This window comes from Cyclopterus lumpus, chromosome 14 (genome assembly GCF_009769545.1).
Source record: "Cyclopterus lumpus isolate fCycLum1 chromosome 14, fCycLum1.pri, whole genome shotgun sequence".
Taxonomy (NCBI): Eukaryota; Metazoa; Chordata; class Actinopteri; order Perciformes; family Cyclopteridae; genus Cyclopterus; species Cyclopterus lumpus.
Window position 1 is genome coordinate 1,484,111 of NC_046979.1, and position 20,000 is coordinate 1,504,110.

At 43.1% G+C, this 20,000-nt stretch overlaps 3 protein-coding genes across 3 annotated transcripts in view; 1 reads left to right on the forward strand and 2 right to left on the reverse strand.

Moving 5' to 3' along the window:
- Positions 1-11,329, forward strand: part of LOC117742782 (glycerophosphodiester phosphodiesterase domain-containing protein 5-like) — a 14,863-nt gene extending 3,534 nt beyond the window's left edge. The window contains exons 5-15 of the mRNA XM_034550414.1: positions 98-196; positions 982-1,075; positions 1,440-1,585; positions 1,670-1,752; positions 2,077-2,227; positions 4,153-4,377; positions 4,526-4,683; positions 4,762-4,909; positions 5,795-5,877; positions 7,226-7,290; positions 11,238-11,329. Coding sequence (XP_034406305.1) covers positions 98-196; positions 982-1,075; positions 1,440-1,585; positions 1,670-1,752; positions 2,077-2,227; positions 4,153-4,377; positions 4,526-4,683; positions 4,762-4,909; positions 5,795-5,877; positions 7,226-7,290; positions 11,238-11,329 — 1,344 coding nt within the window. The remainder of the gene's footprint in view (positions 1-97; positions 197-981; positions 1,076-1,439; positions 1,586-1,669; positions 1,753-2,076; positions 2,228-4,152; positions 4,378-4,525; positions 4,684-4,761; positions 4,910-5,794; positions 5,878-7,225; positions 7,291-11,237) is intronic.
- Positions 11,330-11,373: 44 nt separating this feature from the next.
- vps26c (VPS26 endosomal protein sorting factor C) lies at positions 11,374-14,971 on the reverse strand. The gene is made up of 7 exons (XM_034550849.1): positions 14,792-14,971; positions 14,169-14,312; positions 13,572-13,802; positions 13,379-13,453; positions 12,795-12,945; positions 12,560-12,712; positions 11,374-11,831 (listed from the first exon to the last, which is right to left on the reverse strand). Exons 1-7 carry the CDS (start codon positions 14,846-14,848, stop codon positions 11,749-11,751), a joined length of 894 nt encoding a protein of 297 aa, XP_034406740.1. The 5' UTR covers positions 14,849-14,971; the 3' UTR covers positions 11,374-11,748.
- Positions 14,972-17,568: 2,597 nt separating this feature from the next.
- The window catches only part of kcnj15 (potassium inwardly rectifying channel subfamily J member 15), a 2,932-nt gene continuing 500 nt past the window's right edge, over positions 17,569-20,000 (reverse strand). Inside the window, exon 2 of the mRNA XM_034550847.1 lies at positions 17,569-18,654. Coding sequence (XP_034406738.1) covers positions 17,574-18,596 — 1,023 coding nt within the window. The 5' untranslated portion in view covers positions 18,597-18,654 and the 3' untranslated portion in view covers positions 17,569-17,573. The remainder of the gene's footprint in view (positions 18,655-20,000) is intronic.

Sequence of the window (20,000 nt, forward strand, 5' to 3'; positions counted from 1 at the left end):
TGTAGTACTATATAAACAGGTTGTATAGTACTATATAAACAGGTTGTAGTACTATATAAACAGGTTGTATATTATTAATAACACGTTCTCTTCTCAGTTCGGGGTTCTGCTGACGTTGACGTTCTCCGTCGTCTCCTTGGCCGTCTTATCCGACCTGTGGAGGAAAGAGTGGACGACTCTACTGCTCTCCTTCCAGGTGACGCTGCTCCTCATGCTCCTCCTCATGCTCCTCTTCATGCTCCTCCTCATGATCCTCCTCATGATCCTCATGATCCTCCTCATGCTCCTCTTCATGCTCCTCCTCATGATCCTCATGCTCCTCATGCTCCTCCTCATGATCCTCCTCATGATCCTCCTCATGATCCTCATGCTCCTCATGATCCTCCTCATGATCCTCATGATCCTCCTCATGATCCTCATGCTCCTCATGATCCTCCTCATGATCCTCATGATCCTCCTCATGATCCTCCTCATGATCCTCCTCATGCTCCTCTTCATGCTCCTCCTCATGATCCTCATGCTCCTCATGATCCTCCTCATGCTCCTCTTCATGCTCCTCCTCATGATCCTCATGCTCCTCATGCTCCTCCTCATGATCCTCCTCATGCTCCTCTTCATGCTCCTCCTCATGATCCTCATGCTCCTCATGATCCTCCTCATGCTCCTCCTCATGCTCCTCTTCATGCTCCTCCTCATGCTCCTCCTCATGCTCCTCCTCATGATCCTCATGCTCCTCCTCATGATCCTCCTCATGATCCTCTTCCTCCTCATGCTCCTCGTCATGATCCTCCTCATGCTCCTCTTCCTCCTCATGCTCCTCGTCATGATCCTCCTCATGCGCCTCCTCATCCTCCTCCTCCTCTTCCTCCTCCTCATGCTCCTCCTCATCCTCCTCCTCTTCCTCCTCATGCTCCTCCTCCTCCTCCTCCTCATGCGCCTCCTCCTCCTGACACCAGGCTATGTTTTGTGTCCTGACTCCAGGTAACTGCTCCGTATCTTCATGTGGGCGGAGTCTTACTGATGACGGCGCTGTCTTGGCCAATAGCGTTGCATTTCTTCCGCATGAGCAGCAGAGGTGAGGGCGGAGCTTGTTTCCTCTGATTTGCATAATCATCTGAGACGGAGTGAGAGGAGAGTGAGGAGTGACTCCTCCCTCCAGTCTGTTCGCTAAATATGAAGCTACGGACAGTTAGCATAGCTTAGCTTAGCACAAAGACTGGAATCAGAGGGAAACAGCTAGCCAGGTTCTGTCTGAAGCTATCGAACCTCTAAAGCTTAATGATGAACACGTTACTTCTCCTTTAAGGAGACGCAACTTCCTCCGTACGATTATTGTTATTACATGTTTTTCAGAAAATATGTTTAAATGTGTAAATATCAACATTTCCAGGTTCTCAAATGTTTGTTCAAACCACAACAACACTGTGTTTGTGCTTCAGGGAGGCGGGGCCTAATCCTGGGGCTGTACCTGTCCACCCTGTCGGCCCTCTACCTGGTGCCCCTCGGGTTGTACTCTCCTTGTATCAAAGAGGACGGGACCCTCGGCCCGGCACCGGCCCTCATCGGCCACAGGGGGGCGCCGATGGTGAGCGGGGACCAAGACTTTCCTCTCGAGCTCGAAGAGTAAATGTATTGATTACGTATTGATTATGTATCCTGTGATTGGCAGCTGGCTCCAGAGAACACCCTGATGGCCTTCGAGAAGGCCGTGGAGGCAGGAAGTGGCGGTCTGGAGACGGACGTCACCATCAGGTCAGTCAGCGGATCAATGGGAGACGGTATGGATCGTTATTGGCTTCCGATCAGGTTTATTGATCCACGAGTACTAAATATATACATGGAGATGTTAAGGAGATGTTAAGGAGATGTTAAGGAGTTTCACTGAAAACCTCACGAGGACGTTTCAAGCTTATCAATTAAATGTTCAGGGGAGCTTTACCACCTCCTCTTCATGCTCCTCCTCCTCCTCCTCTTCCTCCTCTTCCTCCTCCTCCTCTTCCTCTTCCTCCTCCTCCTCTTCTTCCTCCTCCTCCTCCTCCTCCTCCTCCTCCTCCTCCTCCTCCTCCTCCTCCTCAGCCTTGATGGCGTCCCGTTCCTGATGCACGACCAGACTCTGCGACGGACCACCAACGTGCAGCAGGTGTTCCCCAACCGGACCGACAGCCCGGCGGCCATGTTCACCTGGACGGAGCTGGAGGAGCTGAACGCCGGGGCCTGGTTCCTCTCCGTTAGTACAACGTGTACTTATATCTTCTATACAACCAGAGGAGTCGCCCCCTGGTGGTCAGTAGAGAGAATGCAGCTTTAACACATGAAGCATAGACTTCTATACAACCAGAGGAGTCGCCCCCTGGTGGTCAGTAGAGAGAATGCAGCTTTAACACATGAAGCATAGACTTCTATACAACCAGAGGAGTCGCCCCCTGGTGGTCAGGAGAGAGAATGCAGCTTTAACACATGAAGCATAGACTTCTATACAACCAGAGGAGTCGCCCCCTGGTGGTCAGGAGAGAGAATGCAGCTTTAACACATGAAGCATAGACTTCTATACAACCAGAGGAGTCGACCCCTGGTGGTCAGGAGAGAGAATGCCGCTTTAACACATGAAGCATAGACTTCTATACAACCAGAGGAGTCGCCCCCTGGTGGTCAGGAGAGAGAATGCAGCTTTAACACATGAAGCATAAACTTCTATACAACCAGAGGAGTCGCCCCCTGGTGGTCAGGAGAGAGAATGCAGCTTTAACACATGAAGCATGGACTTCTATACAACCAGAGGGGTCGCCCCCTGGTGGTCAGGAGAGAGAATGCAGCTTTAACATGAAGCATAGACTTCTATACAACCAGAGGAGTTGCCCCCTGGTGGTCAGGAGAGAGAATGCAGCTTTAACACATGAAGCATAGACTTCTATACAACCAGAGGAGTCGCCCCCTGGTGGTCAGTAGAGAGAATGCAGCTTTAACACATGAAGCATAGACTTCTATACAACCAGAGGAGTCGCCCCCTGGTGGTCAGGAGAGAGAATGCAGCTTTAACACATGAAGCATAGACTTCTATACAACCAGAGGAGTCGACCCCTGGTGGTCAGGAGAGAGAATGCCGCTTTAACACATGAAGCATAGACTTCTATACAACCAGAGGAGTCGCCCCCTGGTGGTCAGGAGAGAGAATGCAGCTTTAACACATGAAGCATAAACTTCTATACAACCAGAGGAGTCGCCCCCTGGTGGTCAGGAGAGAGAATGCAGCTTTAACACATGAAGCATGGACTTCTATACAACCAGAGGGGTCGCCCCCTGGTGGTCAGGAGAGAGAATGCAGCTTTAACATGAAGCATAGACTTCTATACAACCAGAGGAGTCGCCCCCTGGTGGTCAGGAGAGAGAATGCAGCTTTAACACATGAAGCATAGACTTCTATACAACCAGAGGAGTCGCCCCCTGGTGGTCAGTAGAGAGAATGCAGCTTTAACACATGAAGCATAGACTTCTATACAACCAGAGGAGTCGCCCCCTGGTGGTCAGTAGAGAGAATGCAGCTTTAACACATGAAGCATAGACTTCTATACAACCAGAGGAGTCGCCCCCTGGTGGTCAGGAGAGAGAATGCAGCTTTAACACATGAAGCATAGACTTCTATACAACCAGAGGAGTCGACCCCTGGTGGTCAGGAGAGAGAATGCCGCTTTAACACATGAAGCATAGACTTCTATACAACCAGAGGAGTCGCCCCCTGGTGGTCAGGAGAGAGAATGCAGCTTTAACACATGAAGCATAAACTTCTATACAACCAGAGGAGTCGCCCCCTGGTGGTCAGGAGAGAGAATGCAGCTTTAACACATGAAGCATGGACTTCTATACAACCAGAGGGGTCGCCCCCTGGTGGTCAGGAGAGAGAATGCAGCTTTAACATGAAGCATAGACTTCTATACAACCAGAGGAGTCGCCCCCTGGTGGTCAGGAGAGAGAATGCAGCTTTAACATGAAGCATAGACTTCTATTCTGTTTCTCTTATCCCAAAGTATTGATTGTAATCAACGGATCAGCAGCTGTGTGTACCGATGACATGCAGCAGTTCATTCTGAATGAAGAACCCATTGACCTGCTGGTTCTGTCCCAGTACTAATTGGTATTGATTGTTGTCCCTTCCAGAACAACCCGTTCGGTACAGCCGGCTCTCTGGCAGCAGACGACCGGCTGCAGGCGGAGAAGCAGACCGTCTGCAGCCTGCAGGCCTTCCTCCATCTGGCAGCTCGGAGGGACAAACAGGTGATCTTTGACCTCTACCGTCCGCCCAGAGGTCACCCGTACAGGGACACCTGGATCCAACGCACGTTGGAGGTCATCCAGAACGAGTCCTCCATCCACTCCTCCCAGGTGAGCTCCTCACGGCTTCATGGAGCCGAAGAGGAGCGAAGCCCATCATGTTCTGACTCTCACACCAGAAGGCAGCCTTATTGTGTTGTTTACTGTGTGTGTGTGTGTGTGTGTATACGTGTGTGTATGTGTGTGTGTGTGTCACCAGGTGTTGTGGCTGCCCTCAGAACTGCGCGCTCTGGTCCAGGACTTGGATCCCGAGCTCCAGCAGGTATCGGGCAGCCGGCTCCCCCTGGAGGAGCTCCAGAGCCAGCGCATCGTCACCCTGAACCTGCACTACAGCTCCATGTCCACCGAGCTCACCAGGTGTGTGAGTATTAAAGATGGCCCCGCCCCCTCCTCGTGGGTGTGTTGCAACACGACCTCTGACCTCCTTGTCCGCAGCGCGTACGCCGCGGTGAACATCAGCACCAACCTGTACGTGGTCAGCCAGCCGTGGCTCTTCTCTCTGGCCTGGTGCTGCGGCGTCCAGTCGGTCACCAGCAACGCCCCCCAGCTGCTGAGCGGCATGAGCTCGCCCCTGTTCCTCATGGTAACCGCCGAGTACGCTCAAGTACACGCTCTCAAGTACACACAAGTACACGCTCTCAAGTACACGCGCTCAAGTACACGTACTCAAGGTCCTCGCTCAAGTACAAGCTATCAAGTACACGTACTCAAGGTCCTCGCTCAAGTACACGCACTCAAGTACACGCAAGTACATGCTCTCAAGTACACACAAGTACACGCTATCAAGTACACGCGCTCAAGTACACATACTCAAGGTCCTCGCTCAAGTACACGCTCTCAAGTACACGCTATCAAGTACACGCGCTCAAGTACACGCTCTCAAGTACACGCTATCAAGTACACGCGCTCAAGTACACATACTCAAGGTCCTCGCTCAAGTACACGCTCTCAAGTACACACTACACGCTGTCAAGTACACGCTATCAAGTACACATGCTCAAGTACACGTACTCAAGGTCCTCGCTCAAGTACACGCACTCAAGTAAACATGCTCAAGTACATGCTCTCAAGTACACGCTCTCAAGTACACGCTATCAAGTACGCACAAGTATATGCTATCAAGTACACACGCTTAAGTACACGCATTCAAGTACACACGCTCAAGTACAAGCTCTCAAGTACGCGCAAGTACATGCTATCAAGTACACACGCTCAAGTACAAGCATTCAAGTACACACGCTCAAGTACACGCGTTCAAGTACACACGCTCAAGTACATGCACAGTGTACACTAAGATTAATATTGCAAATGTGTATAAACGAATACTAACTCCACTTTAATTTTATGTTAATGAAGGAAACTAAAGTTGTGAACCAGGTTTTCTCTTCATGAGAAGTAGTTTTATGTGTATAAGTACACGTAGACGATATCAAGGTGGTGAATCCTGACTTCCTGTTTCCTGTCTCAGAGTCCAGACCAGTTCAACGTGATGTGGGTTCTCACCGACCTGGTGTCCCTGGTGCTCCTCTTCATCATCTTCATCTTTCACTGGCGAGTGTACAAACTACACAAGTCGTATTATATATTATTATTATTAGTTTGTCACAAATACCCAAAAGTGAGACTTTATTAAAAGGAAAAGCAGCAAAACTTCACGTTTGTGACGCTGGAACCGTGAAATTATCAGAATAGTCAGCGGTTAATTTAAGTTGTTTACTTTTGTGAACTGTCGGCTCGTTTAATGTAGAACAATATGAATCTTAATTGGTGGAGAAACGAGTACATAACGAGTGTAATTGTACAACATTTGTCTCTGTGGCGGAGTAGAAGTATGAAGTGGCAAATACTTGAGTACATGGACTTTCAGCCACTGATCCCAGAGCAGCAGGTAGTCTGATCTGATGAGGATCTCTATATATATACAAATATATAGATATATAAATATGTAAATATATATATACAAATATATAGATGGATAAATATATAGATATATAAATATGTAAATATATATATACAAATATATAGATGGATAAATATATAGATATATAAATATATATGGATATAAATATGTAAATATATAGATATACAAATATATAGATGGATAAATATGTAAATATATATATACAAATATATAGATATATAAATATGTAAATATATATATATACAAATATATAGATGGATAAATATATAGATATATAAATATATATGGATATAAATATGTAAATATATAGATATACAAATATATAGATGGATAAATATATAAATATGTAAATATATATATACAAATATATAGATATATAAATATGTAAATATATATATATACAAATATATAGATATGTAAATATATAGATATACAAATATATAGATGGATAAATATATAAATATGTAAATATATATATACAAATATATAGATATATAAATATGTAAATATATATATATACAAATATATAGATATGTAAATATATAGATATACAAATATATAGATGGATAAATATATAAATATGTAAATATATATATACAAATATATAGATATATAAATATGTAAATATATATATACAAATATATAGATATATAAATATGTAAATATATATATACAAATATATAGATGGATAAATATATAGATATATAAATATATATAAATATATGGATATAAATATGTAAATATATAGATATACAAATATATAGATAAATATATAGATGGATAAATATATAAGTAAATAGATATATAAATATGTAAATATATAGATGAATATGTAAATATATATAGATAAATATGTAAATATAGATATATATATATATAGATAAGTATGTAAATATAGATGTATAGATAAATATATAGATAAATATGTAAATATAAATATGTAAATAAATAGATATATATTGTGTTCTTGGCTCGTAGGTGGCGAAAGAGAACGTCTTTCTGCTCGAGCAGCAAACTCCGGCTGGACGACGAGTTCACAACAGGTTCATGTTTATACTATGATTTATATTTATTAATATGTCTGTGAAACTATACTATGATTTATATTTATTAATGTCTGTCAAACTATACTATGATTTATATTTATTAATGTCTGTCAAACTATACTATGATTTATATTTATTAATGTCTGTCAAACTATACTATGATTTATATTTATTAATATGCATGTTAAACTATACTATGATTTATATTTATTAATATGCATGTCTAACTATACTATGATTTATATTTATTAATATGCATGTTAAACTATACTATGATTTATATTTATTAATATGCATGTCTAACTATACTATGATTTATATTTATTAATGTCTGTCAAACTATACTATGATTTATATTTATTAATATGCATGTCTAACTATACTAAGATTTATATTTATTAATGTCTGTCAAACTATACTATGATTTATATTTATTAATATGCATGTCTAACTATACTATGATTTATATTTATTAATGTCTGTCAAACTATACTAAGATTTATATTTATTAATGTGCATGTCAAACTATACTAAGATTTATATTTATTAATGTCTGTCAAACTATACTATGATTTATATTTATTAATATGCATGTCTAACTATACTATGATTTATATTTATTAATGTCTGTCAAACTATACTAAGATTTATATTTATTAATGTGCATGTCAAACTATACTAAGATTTATATTTATTAATGTCTGTCAAACTATACTATGATTTATATTTATTAATGTCTGTCAAACTATACTATGATTTATATTTATTAATATGCATGTCTAACTATACTATGATTTATATTTATTAATATGTATGTTAAACTATACTAAGATTTATATTTATTAATGTCTGTGAAACTGACTTATTGACGACTTTTCTATAACCTTTCCGACATATTATATTACGACTTATTGTCGACTTTTCTATAACCTTTCCGACATATTATATTACGACTTATTGACGACTTTTCTATAACCTTTCCGACATATTATTATATTACGACTTATTGACGACTTTTCTATAACCTTTCCGACATATTATATTACGACTTATTGACGACTTTTCTATAACCTTTCCGACATATTATATTACGACTTATTGACGACTTTTCTATAACCTTTCCGACATATTATATTACGACTTATTGACGACTTTTCTATAACCTTTCCGACATACTATATTACGACTTATTGACGACTTTTCTATAACCTTTCCGACATACTATATTACGACTTATTGACGACTTTTCTATAACCTTTACGATATATTATATTACGACTTATTGACGACTTTTCTATAACCTTTCCGACATATTATTATATTACGACTTATTGCCGACTTTTCTATAACCTTTCCGACATATTACATTACGACTTATTGACGACTTTTCTATAACCTTTTCGACATATTATATTACGACTTATTGACGACTTTTCTATAACCTTTCCGACATATTATATTACGACTTATTGACGACTTTTCTATAACCTTTCCGACATATTACATTACGACTTATTGACAACTTTTCTATAACCTTTCCGACATATTATATTACAACTTTTCTATAACGTTTCCGACATATTACATTACGACTTATTAACGACTTTTCTATAACCTTTCCGACATATTACATTACGACTTATTGACGACTTTTCTATAACCTTTCCGACATATTACATTACGACTTATTGACGACTTTTCTATAACCTTTCCGACATATTATATTACGACTTATTGACGACTTTTCTATAACCTTTCCGACATACTATATTACGACTTATTGACGACTTTTCTATAACCTTTCCGACATATTATATTACGACTTTTCTATAACGTTTCCGACATATTACATTACGACTTATTGACGACTTTTCTATAACCTTTCCGACATATTACATTACGACTTATTGACGACTTTTCTATAACCTTTCCGACATATTACATTACGACTTATTGACGACTTTTCTATAACCTTTCCGACATATTATATTACGACTTATTGACGACTTTTCTATAACCTTTCCGACATACTATATTACGACTTATTGACGACTTTTCTATAACCTTTCCGACATATTACATTACGACTTATTGACAACTTTTCTATAACCTTTCCGACATATTATATTACGACTTTTCTATAACGTTTCCGACATATTACATTACGACTTATTGACGACTTTTCTATAACCTTTCCGACATATTACATTACGACTTATTGACGACTTTTCTATAACCTTTCCGACATATTACATTACGACTTATTGACGACTTTTCTATAACCTTTCCGACATATTACATTACGACTTATTGACGACTTTTCTATAACCTTTCCGACATACTATATTACGACTTATTGACGACTTTTCTATAACCTTTACGATATATTATATTACGACTTATTGACGACTTTTCTATAACCTTTCCGACATATTATTATATTACGACTTATTGACGACTTTTCTATAACCTTTCCGACATATTACATTACGACTTATTGACGACTTTTCTATAACCTTTCCGACATATTACATTACGACTTATTGACGACTTTTCTATAACCTTTCCGACATATTATATTACGACTTATTGACGACTTTTCTATAACCTTTCCGACATACTATATTACGACTTATTGACGACTTTTCTATAACCTTTACGATATATTATATTACGACTTATTGACGACTTTTCTATAACCTTTCCGACATATTATTATATTACGACTTATTGACGACTTTTCTATAACCTTTCCGACATATTACATTACGACTTATTGACGACTTTTCTATAACCTTTCCGACATATTATATTACGACTTATTGACGACTTTTCTATAACCTTTCCGACATATTATATTACGACTTATTGACGACTTTTCTATAACCTTTCCGACATACTATATTACGACTTATTGACGACTTTTCTATAACCTTTACGACATATTATATTACGACTTATTGACGACATTTCTATAACCTTTCCGACATATTATTATATTACGACTTATTGACGACTTTTCTATAACCTTTCCGACATATTATATTACGACTTATTGACGACTTTTCTATAACCTTTCCGACATATTATATTACGACTTATTGACGACTTTTCTATAACCTTTCCGACATATTATATTACGACTTATTGACGACTTTTCTATAACCTTTCCGACATACTATATTACGACTTATTGACGACTTTTCTATAACCTTTACGATATATTATATTACGACTTATTGCCGACTTTTCTATAACCTTTCCGACATATTATTATATTACGACTTATTGACGACTTTTCTATAACCTTTACGATATATTATATTACGACTTATTGACGACTTTTCTATAACCTTTCCGACATATTATTATATTACGACTTATTGACGACTTTTCTATAACCTTTCCGACATATTACATTACGACTTATTGACGACTTTTCTATAACCTTTCCGACATATTACATTACGACTTATTGACGACTTTTCTATAACCTTTCCGACATATTATATTACGACTTATTGACGACTTTTCTATAACCTTTCCGACATACTATATTACGACTTATTGACGACTTTTCTATAACCTTTACGATATATTATATTACGACTTATTGACGACTTTTCTATAACCTTTCCGACATATTATTATATTACGACTTATTGACGACTTTTCTATAACCTTTCCGACATATTACATTACGACTTATTGACGACTTTTCTATAACCTTTCCGACATATTATATTACGACTTATTGACGACTTTTCTATAACCTTTCCGACATATTATATTACGACTTATTGACGACTTTTCTATAACCTTTCCGACATATTATATTACGACTTATTGACGACTTTTCTATAACCTTTCCGACATACTATGACGTGAAGTTCTATCCTCTCATCTGGACGTTCCTTGTGGTTCTGTGTGTTCCTTGTGCTCAGAGCTCCGCCCCCCCGTCAGCTGTTCTGGGTTCCCCTGCTCCGGGGTTCCCTCTCTCAGCCGGTTCTCCGTTCCCGTCCGATCTTCTCATTGAACGAGTTCTGCAATAAAGCTTTTTAATCGGAGAACTCTGAACTTGAATTTCTTTCAAATGTATTTATTGATTTACCAAATAGAAAAGGCACAACAATAACAATAACAATGACAGAGGATTATAATAAACAGTCTATACTTACTTATAATACCATAAAGGTATGTCATAGAAATATAAAATATTATTTCATAAATAAGTAATATTGTATGTAATTTCATTAAAAGGTCAAGTATACCATAACAAATATTTTAGTAATGACGGTTTAGCATTAATTACAATTAGTGTACATCATATTTTATTATGTCATGAAAATCATAATAATGTTAATTATGGTCTGCAAAAAAAAATTAAGACATTAATTATAACTTGAAACAACAAAAGGAACGATCTCCTCCACGTTGTCATGACGACTGGAGGCTTCAGACTCGGCTCAGCTTCAGGGGGAAGTTCTCCGTGATCAGGTGATCGTCATGAAGCACGATGACCACGTTGACCTCGAACTCTGGAGGAGCACAAACAAACAAACAAACAAACAAACAAACAAACAAGGTCCATGAAGGCCTCTTCAGAGGACCCCACGCGCAATATTGTATGATTATAAAAACTATTTTAGAAAATGTTACGGTTAAATTATAATATAGAAGTTCACTGCCTGTCTGTCCGCCTGTCTGTCTGCCTGCCTGTCGCCTGTCTGTCTGTCGCCTGTCTGCCTGCCTGTCTGTCGCCTGTCTGCCTGCCTGTCTGTCGCCTGTCTGTCTGTCGCCTGTCTGTCTGTCTGTCTGCCTGCCTGTCGCCTGTCTGTCTGTCGCCTGTCTGCCTGCCTGTCTGTCGCCTGTCTGTCTGTCTGCCTGTCTGTCTGTCTGTCTGTCCGCCTGCCTGTCTGTCTGTCTGTCTGCCTGCCTGTCTGCCTGCCTGTCTGCCTGTCGCCTGTCTGTCTGTCGCCTGTCTGTCTGTCGCCTGTCTGCCTGCCTGTCGCCTGTCTGTCTGCCTGTCTGTCTGTCTGTCTGCCTCTGTAATTTAAAAACGAGACATGTAGAATAAAATGTCAGTTTTAAGCTCAAATCTCGGTTGCGTTGTGTTCAAGGGCCGTCGGAAAGATGAAAACCTGACGATTATGATCATACGCTCGTGCTTCTGGCCGTGAGAAGCGGCGAGTCCCTTTTAAAGGGGTTCTAAACCAGTAGAACCAGTGGACCAGAACCTGAACGCAGACCGGGAGACGCCACTGACCGACTTTGAAGTTGGTGGTCTCCAGCGTGGGGCTGGTGAACAGCCGGGGGAACACCATGTAGATGGGGATCGGCAGGCCGTGGCAGACGTCGCCCTCGGCGATCTGGATGTTCTGGATCTCCGTGGCGTCTCTGGCGTAACCTTCGGCGCAACCTGGACACACGCGGCGGACGTTCAGAAAACGGTACCGCAGAAGAAGACTACGAACCCCGCGTCCCAGTGGCCGTGAACTCACCGCAGGTTTCCACTCGTACGAGCTGCAGCTCGATGCTCTTCACGGGGACCTCGGAGCTCTCCACCACCAGCTCCCCGGTCAGCGGCTGGCTGATCACACAGCTGGTGGCGTCCAGGTGGCCTTTGACGAGGAACTTTGGCAGTAAACTCCTCTGAAGAAAGAAAGTTCGTCCTCGATGAGACACTCATTCATTTAAATAAATATATGTATATAAAAACCAACAGATTGTGACGATTTGAAAGAGAAAATGTAAGAAATTCCCCCCCAAAAAGTGATGTTTTACTTTTTTTTTTAAATTTACTTACTCTTGTTGCTATTATTTATTTTGCAATGTGTCTGTGTCATTTCTTTTGCACTCTAATTGCCATTCTATTGTTCATATACGTTTATATATTTCTATCCTATTGTTTTTTTGTTATTCTTTCATATTTTATGAAACTCTGGCACAATAATTTACTTTTTTTTTTTTACGATCACATATTTCGTACTGAATGAAATCCACATTTATTTCCCACAAACACAGTGTTGACTTTAACCCTGAAATATGAAACCATAAACATTTAAAATCCAGATTGTTTTCTCACCTCGCGGGCGTTCTGCAGCGTCGCCGGCGTGATGGTGAAGTGGACCGGCGTGGGCACCACTTTAGCTTTCTGGGGCTGAGTTTCATTCATGCATGGGGGGCGTTAACGAATAATGATTGACAGGCAGACACGCACGAGGCGTGACAGGAAGTGTAGAAACATGTTTCATCTGAATGAAGCGGGTGCCGCTCACCTGACAGTGAACGATGAACTCGCAGTTCCTGCTCAGGTCTTTGGCCAGCAGGGGGCGCTTCATGTCGCAGCGCAGCGTGTACTGGATGTTGACGAAGACGCCGTGGTACGTCTCGTACAGCACTTTGTTTCCTTTGGTGCTCAGAGGGAACTCGAAGGGGATCTCCGTCTTCCCGGCGGGGATCTTCCCGGCCTTGGCCACCTCCACGTTGCTGCTGATCAGCTGGATGGGCTATCGAACACACGGGGCGGGAGGTCTACGTTACTACGGAGGGACAGATATTATTAAGAGTGGCCGATTCACGGTTAATTTCAGCTCCACTTGTTTCATCTGTAAACTAAATATCTGATTTTATAATCACTTCATACGTTTTGTATGTAAACATCTAACTTTGTGAGCCGTCAGACAAATGTAGAGCAGTAAAAAGTACATTTCCCTTTATGTGGAGGACAAGTATTACGTTACATAGAAACACTCCAAGTACAAGTACCTTTACATTTGTACTTAAATGCGGTTCATGTACTCGGTTCACTTTCATCTCAAATGGAAATATTTGGGACGCAAGTAGCGATTACGTTCAGTTAATCAGTGCGTCACCTTGACGGAGTTGTAGAACGCCTCGAAGACGCCGACGCTCTTGGAGCTCAGCTGCAGGTTGACCAGGCCCTCCATCGTCAGGGCGACGCCGTGGTGCTGCAGGGCCTCCTTACACACCAGCAGCACGACGCCGGCCACCGACTCCTGACAGCCACAATAATAATAATAATAATAATAATAATGATGACAATACAGGTGATCCACCGGACACCGTGTGGATATTACAATTAATAATCAATTCATGTGCAAAGTTAAATTACCACGCTGCTATTAGTCATAATAAATAATAATGCATTGGTGGATTTATATTTTTCTTATTAATAATCTAAATCTAAAAGCTGTCAAAAATAAATGCAGTGTAGTCAAATGTAGTAATAGCATGAAATGGAAATACTCAAAATTACACTTGAGTATATGTATTTAAATTAAAAACACATCAGCTAATCAGCTGTTGGTCACGTGCGGAGAGGAAGACTACAAGAGGGTTACGTTAAACACTAAGTTACGACAGTGTCGTAAAACCTTCCGACGGCTCGTTAACAATCTAGCCGCGGCTAGCTTGTGTTCAGCTAACGAGCTGAACACAAGCTAGCCGCGGCTAGCCGTTTGCTAGCGTCACTTGCCCCTTCATGGTAGACTTTGTTGGCTCTCTTCAGTCTAATATCCAGAGTGACGCTCATGTCGGACCGTCACGCGTCACGCGGACATCTAGAAGAACTTCTCCAGGCGAAGAAACGAAGAAATTACGTGTTTTCTTCCGGTTAATGTCGTACACTTTCCGCTCGGCAGCAACGACAATTCGACTTCCGGGTCCAGCTTTTATTTCAGAATAAAAGCGGCAATTTCATCCGAAACGGCTTCCTTGGTCAACATCCTTCAGAATAAAACTGTGTTTCGCCCAGTAGGGAAAAAAAGTTCTAATACTGCAAATAAAAAGTATTGAAGTAATATATTTTGAGACGTTTTAAGTACTATGAAAATGGAAATACTCAAGTGAAGTACACGTAAATGTAACAGAGTCCCTTGCGTTTACTACTCAGTGCAGGTGCACATTTACAACAGCAGGTGGCGTAGTTTCCCCATCTATCGGGATTTAACTTGAACCTTTTCAACTATGTGACTCATTCCATTCAAAGGTTCCACGTCTGGAGGTTCAAATGTTTTAATATCCTACGAATATGTGATCCGTTGAGTCAATATTAAAATAACTCAACTTTAAACTGTAAAAGATGCTCTGACACCCGGACTGCAGCCGTCACTGAGCAGGCTTTTAATAACCTGTTTATTAGAGTGAAAGATCAGGTGTGTTTTGGTTTGAACGATTGTTTTGACCAGACACACACACACACACACACACACACACACACACACACGCACACACACACACAATGTGTTGCTACAACAAAAGCTAGACGACCTGAGACGGGGAGCCGGTGGCTGAACCGGTTTCGCCCTTGAAGCGACTCGTCTCTCAACCCATTCTCACTCATTCTGGGTCACAGGAGTATTACAAGTAGTACCACAGTGTACAAGTACTCACAGTGTACAAGTACCACAGTGTACAAGTACTCACAGTGTACAAGTACTCACATACTGTACTTAAAGCTACTGTGAGGAACGTCTAAGTTTAGTCCCTCCACCAGACCTCCATCAGTTAACGAGGGTCCGCTTCTGTTTCTGTTTCTGCAACAAATAAAAAGCATTTAATTTGAACTTTGACTTTATTTACCAAACAAAAGCCTTTTATCATCATCACACATCCGTCCTGAACAACACAGCAAACAACCGTAACTCGGTCCAAAGAATCACATCACGTACAGTTGGATTTCAGTCCCTCTGTCGACCCCCATGACCCCCATGACCCCCCATGACCCCCCATGACCCCCATGACCTTTTGCACATCTAATACATCCCATAAAGACCAGAGAAGGCGTCCTTTGATTAGTTCCTCACATCTGTCTACATAATACTATTTAAAAGGTCTGTTGCATCACTATTATTTTAAATGTTAATAAACGCGATCCTCTACTCCTTCTTGAAGTCCTCCTTCAGCTTCTCCTCCTCCTCCTCCCCCTCTAATCCTTCTTGAAGTCCTCCTCCTCCTCCTCCTCCTCCCTCTCTACTCCTTCTTGAAGTCCTCCTCCTCCTCCCCCTCTACTCCTTCTTGAAGTCCTCCTCCTCCTCCCCCTCTACTCCTTCTTGAAGTCCTCCTCCATCTTCTCCTTCTCCTCCTCCTCCTCCTCTACTCCTTCTTGAAGTCCTCCTTCTTCTCCTCCTCCTCCTCCTCTTCCTCTACTCCTTCTTGAAGTCCTCCTCCTCCTCCTCTACTCCTTCTTGAAGTCCTCCTCCAGCTTCTCCTCCTCCTCCTCCTCCTCCTCTACTCCTTCTTGAAGTCCTCCTCCTCCTCCTCCTCCTCTACTCCTTCTTGAAGTCCTCCTCCATCTTCTCCTCCTCCTCTACTCCTTCTTGAAGTCCTCCTCCTCCTCCTCCTCCTCTACTCCTTCTTGAAGTCCTCCTCCATCTTCTCCTCCTCCTCTACTCCTTCTTGAAGTCCTCCTCCTCCTCCTCCCCCTCTACTCCTTCTTGAAGTCCTCCTCCATCTTCTCCTCCTCCTCCTCCTCCTCTACTCCTTCTTGAAGTCCTCCTCCTCCTCCTCCTCCTCTACTCCTTCTTGAAGTCCTCCTCCATCTTCTCCTCCTCCTCTACTCCTTCTTGAAGTCCTCCTCCTCCTCCTCCTCCTCTACTCCTTCTTGAAGTCCTCCTCCATCTTCTCCTCCTCCTCTAATCCTTCTTGAAGTCCTCCTCCTCCTCCTCCCCCTCTACTCCTTCTTGAAGTCCTCCTCCATCTTCTCCTCCTCCTCCTCCTCTACTCCTTCTTGAAGTCCTCCTCCTCCTCCTCCTCCTCTACTCCTTCTTGAAGTCCTCCTCCATCTTCTCCTCCTCCTCCTCCTCCTCTACTCCTTCTTGAAGTCCTCCTCCTCCTCCTCCTCCTCTACTCCTTCTTGAAGTCCTCCTCCATCTTCTCCTCCTCCTCTACTCCTTCTTGAAGTCCTCCTCCTCCTCCTCCTCCTCTACTCCTTCTTGAAGTCCTCCTCCATCTTCTCCTCCTCCTCTAATCCTTCTTGAAGTCCTCCTCCTCCTCCTCCCCCTCTACTCCTTCTTGAAGTCCTCCTCCATCTCCTCCTCCTCCTCCTCCTCCTCTACTCCTTCTTGAAGTCCTCCTCCATCTTCTCCTCCTCCTCTAATCCTTCTTGAAGTCCTCCTCCTCCTCCTCCCCCTCTACTCCTTCTTGAAGTCCTCCTCCTCCTCCTCCTCCTCTAATCCTTCTTGAAGTCCTCCTCCTCCTCCTCCCCCTCTACTCCTTCTTGAAGTCCTCCTCCATCTCCTCCTCCTCCTCCTCCTCCTCTACTCCTTCTTGAAGTCCTCCTCCAGCTTCAGCTTCTCCGCGGCGCCGCTCAGGAAGGCGGCGTCGTTGCTCGCCTGCACCTTGTCGAAGAAGTTGAAGTCGGCCACGTAGCGCCCCCCGGTGGTGCTGAAGAGCACCGGCTTCAGCTCGTAGCCCCACAGGATCTCCTGGGGCACGTAGGAGGTGCGGCTCTGGCACGTGGCGGCGGTGGACTCCATGGTGGCGTTGAGCGTCACCAGCAGCTCGAAGTCGCGCGTGAGCAGGTTCTCGGCGTTGAGGCCGGCCAGCGGGCTGCGCTCGTCCAGCACGTGGTAGAAGGCGAGCGGCAGGATGAGGAACGGGCACTCGCCGCTGGAGTCCATGAAGAAGTCCACGGAGCTCTGGTGGATCTGCGTCTTCTCGCCCTCCTCCGTCACGTTGGAGTGCAGCAGCTTCCCCGTCAGCTGGCACTGGATCAGCAGGCTCTTCCTCATGTTGGCCACCCGCACCATCAGGCACAGCGCGCCGCGCCGCCGGCAGACCACCGCCGACTGGCTGAACTTGATGGTCTCCGCCCGCTTCTTGGGGCGGGCCAGCTTGGCCAGGAAGGCGCCGGTGACGAAGATCTCCGCCAGGCCGGTGATGACGAGCTGCGCCACCAGCGTGAAGATGGCCAGCGGGCACTCCTCGGAGATGTAGCGGAAGCCGTAGCCGATGGTGGTCTGGGACTCCAGGGAGAACAGGAAGGCCCCGGTGAGGGTCTCCACGTTCACCACGCAGGCCGTGCGGTTGGCGGCGGCGCCGGGCTCGAAGTCCCCGTTGCCCATGCCGATGAAGTAGAAGACCACGCCGAAGATGAACCACGTCATGACGAAGGTGGAGGCGAACAGCGTGAGCTTGTAGCGCCACTTCATGTCCACCACGGTGGTCCAGATGTCGTGCAGGTACAGCTTCACCATGCCCTCCACGTTGTCGATGCGCACGTTGTTGTGGCCGTCCTTGGACACGATCCTCCGCTGCACCTCGGCCTTCCTGGTCGCCATGGTTACCGTCGCGCCGGAGGTGGGAGGAGTTATCAAAGATGGATCGATGTCCTCCAATCTACGTTTCAGAAGAAAATATTGTTACTCCACCTTATTTATTACTTTACAGATTAAGATGCGCACAAAAGAGTGACAAAGACACACAGACACACAGACACAAAGACACACAGACACAAAGACACAAAGACACACAGACACAAAGACACAAAGACACACAGACACACAGACACAAAGACACAAAGACACAAAGACACAGACACAAAGACACAAAGACACAAAGACACACCGACACAAAGACACAAAGACACACAGACACAAAGACACAAAGACACAAAGACACAAAGACACAAAGACACACAGACACACAGACACACAGACACAAAGACACAAAGACACAAAGACACAACGACACAACGACACACAGACACACAGACACAAAGACACACAGACACACAGACACAAAGACACAAAGACACAAAGACACACAGACACACAGACACAAAGACACAAAGACACAGACACAAAGACACACAGACACAAAGACACAAAGACACACAGGCACAAAGACACAACGACACACAGACACAAAGACACAAAGACACACAGACACACAGACACAAAGACACAACGACACAAAGACACAAAGACACAAAGACACACAGACACAAAGACACAAAGACACAAAGACACACCGACACAAAGACACAAAGACACACAGACACAAAGACACAAAGACACAAAGACACACAGACACACAGACACACAGACACAAAGACACAAAGACACAAAGACACAACGACACAACGACACACAGACACACAGACATAAAGACACACAGACACACAGACACAAAGACACAAAGACACACAGACACACAGACACAAAGACACAAAGACACAGACACAAAGACACAGACACAAAGACACACAGACACAAAGACACAAAGACACACAGACACAAAGACACAACGACACAGACACAAAGACACACAGACACAAAGACACAAAGACACACAGACACAACGACACACAGGCACACAGACACAAAGACACGCAGACACGCAGACACGCAGACACAAAGACACAAAGACACAAAGACACAAAGACACACAGACACACAGACACACAGACACACAGACACAAAGACACAAAGACACAAAGACACAAAGACACACAGACACACAGACACAAAGACACACAGACACACAGACACACAGACACAAAGACACACAGACACACAGACACACAGACACAAAGACACACAGACACACAGACACACAGACACAAAGACAGAAAGACACAAAGACACACAGACACACAGACACAAAGACACACAGACACACAGACACACAGACACAAAGACACAAAGACACACAGACACACAGACACACAGACACAAAGACAC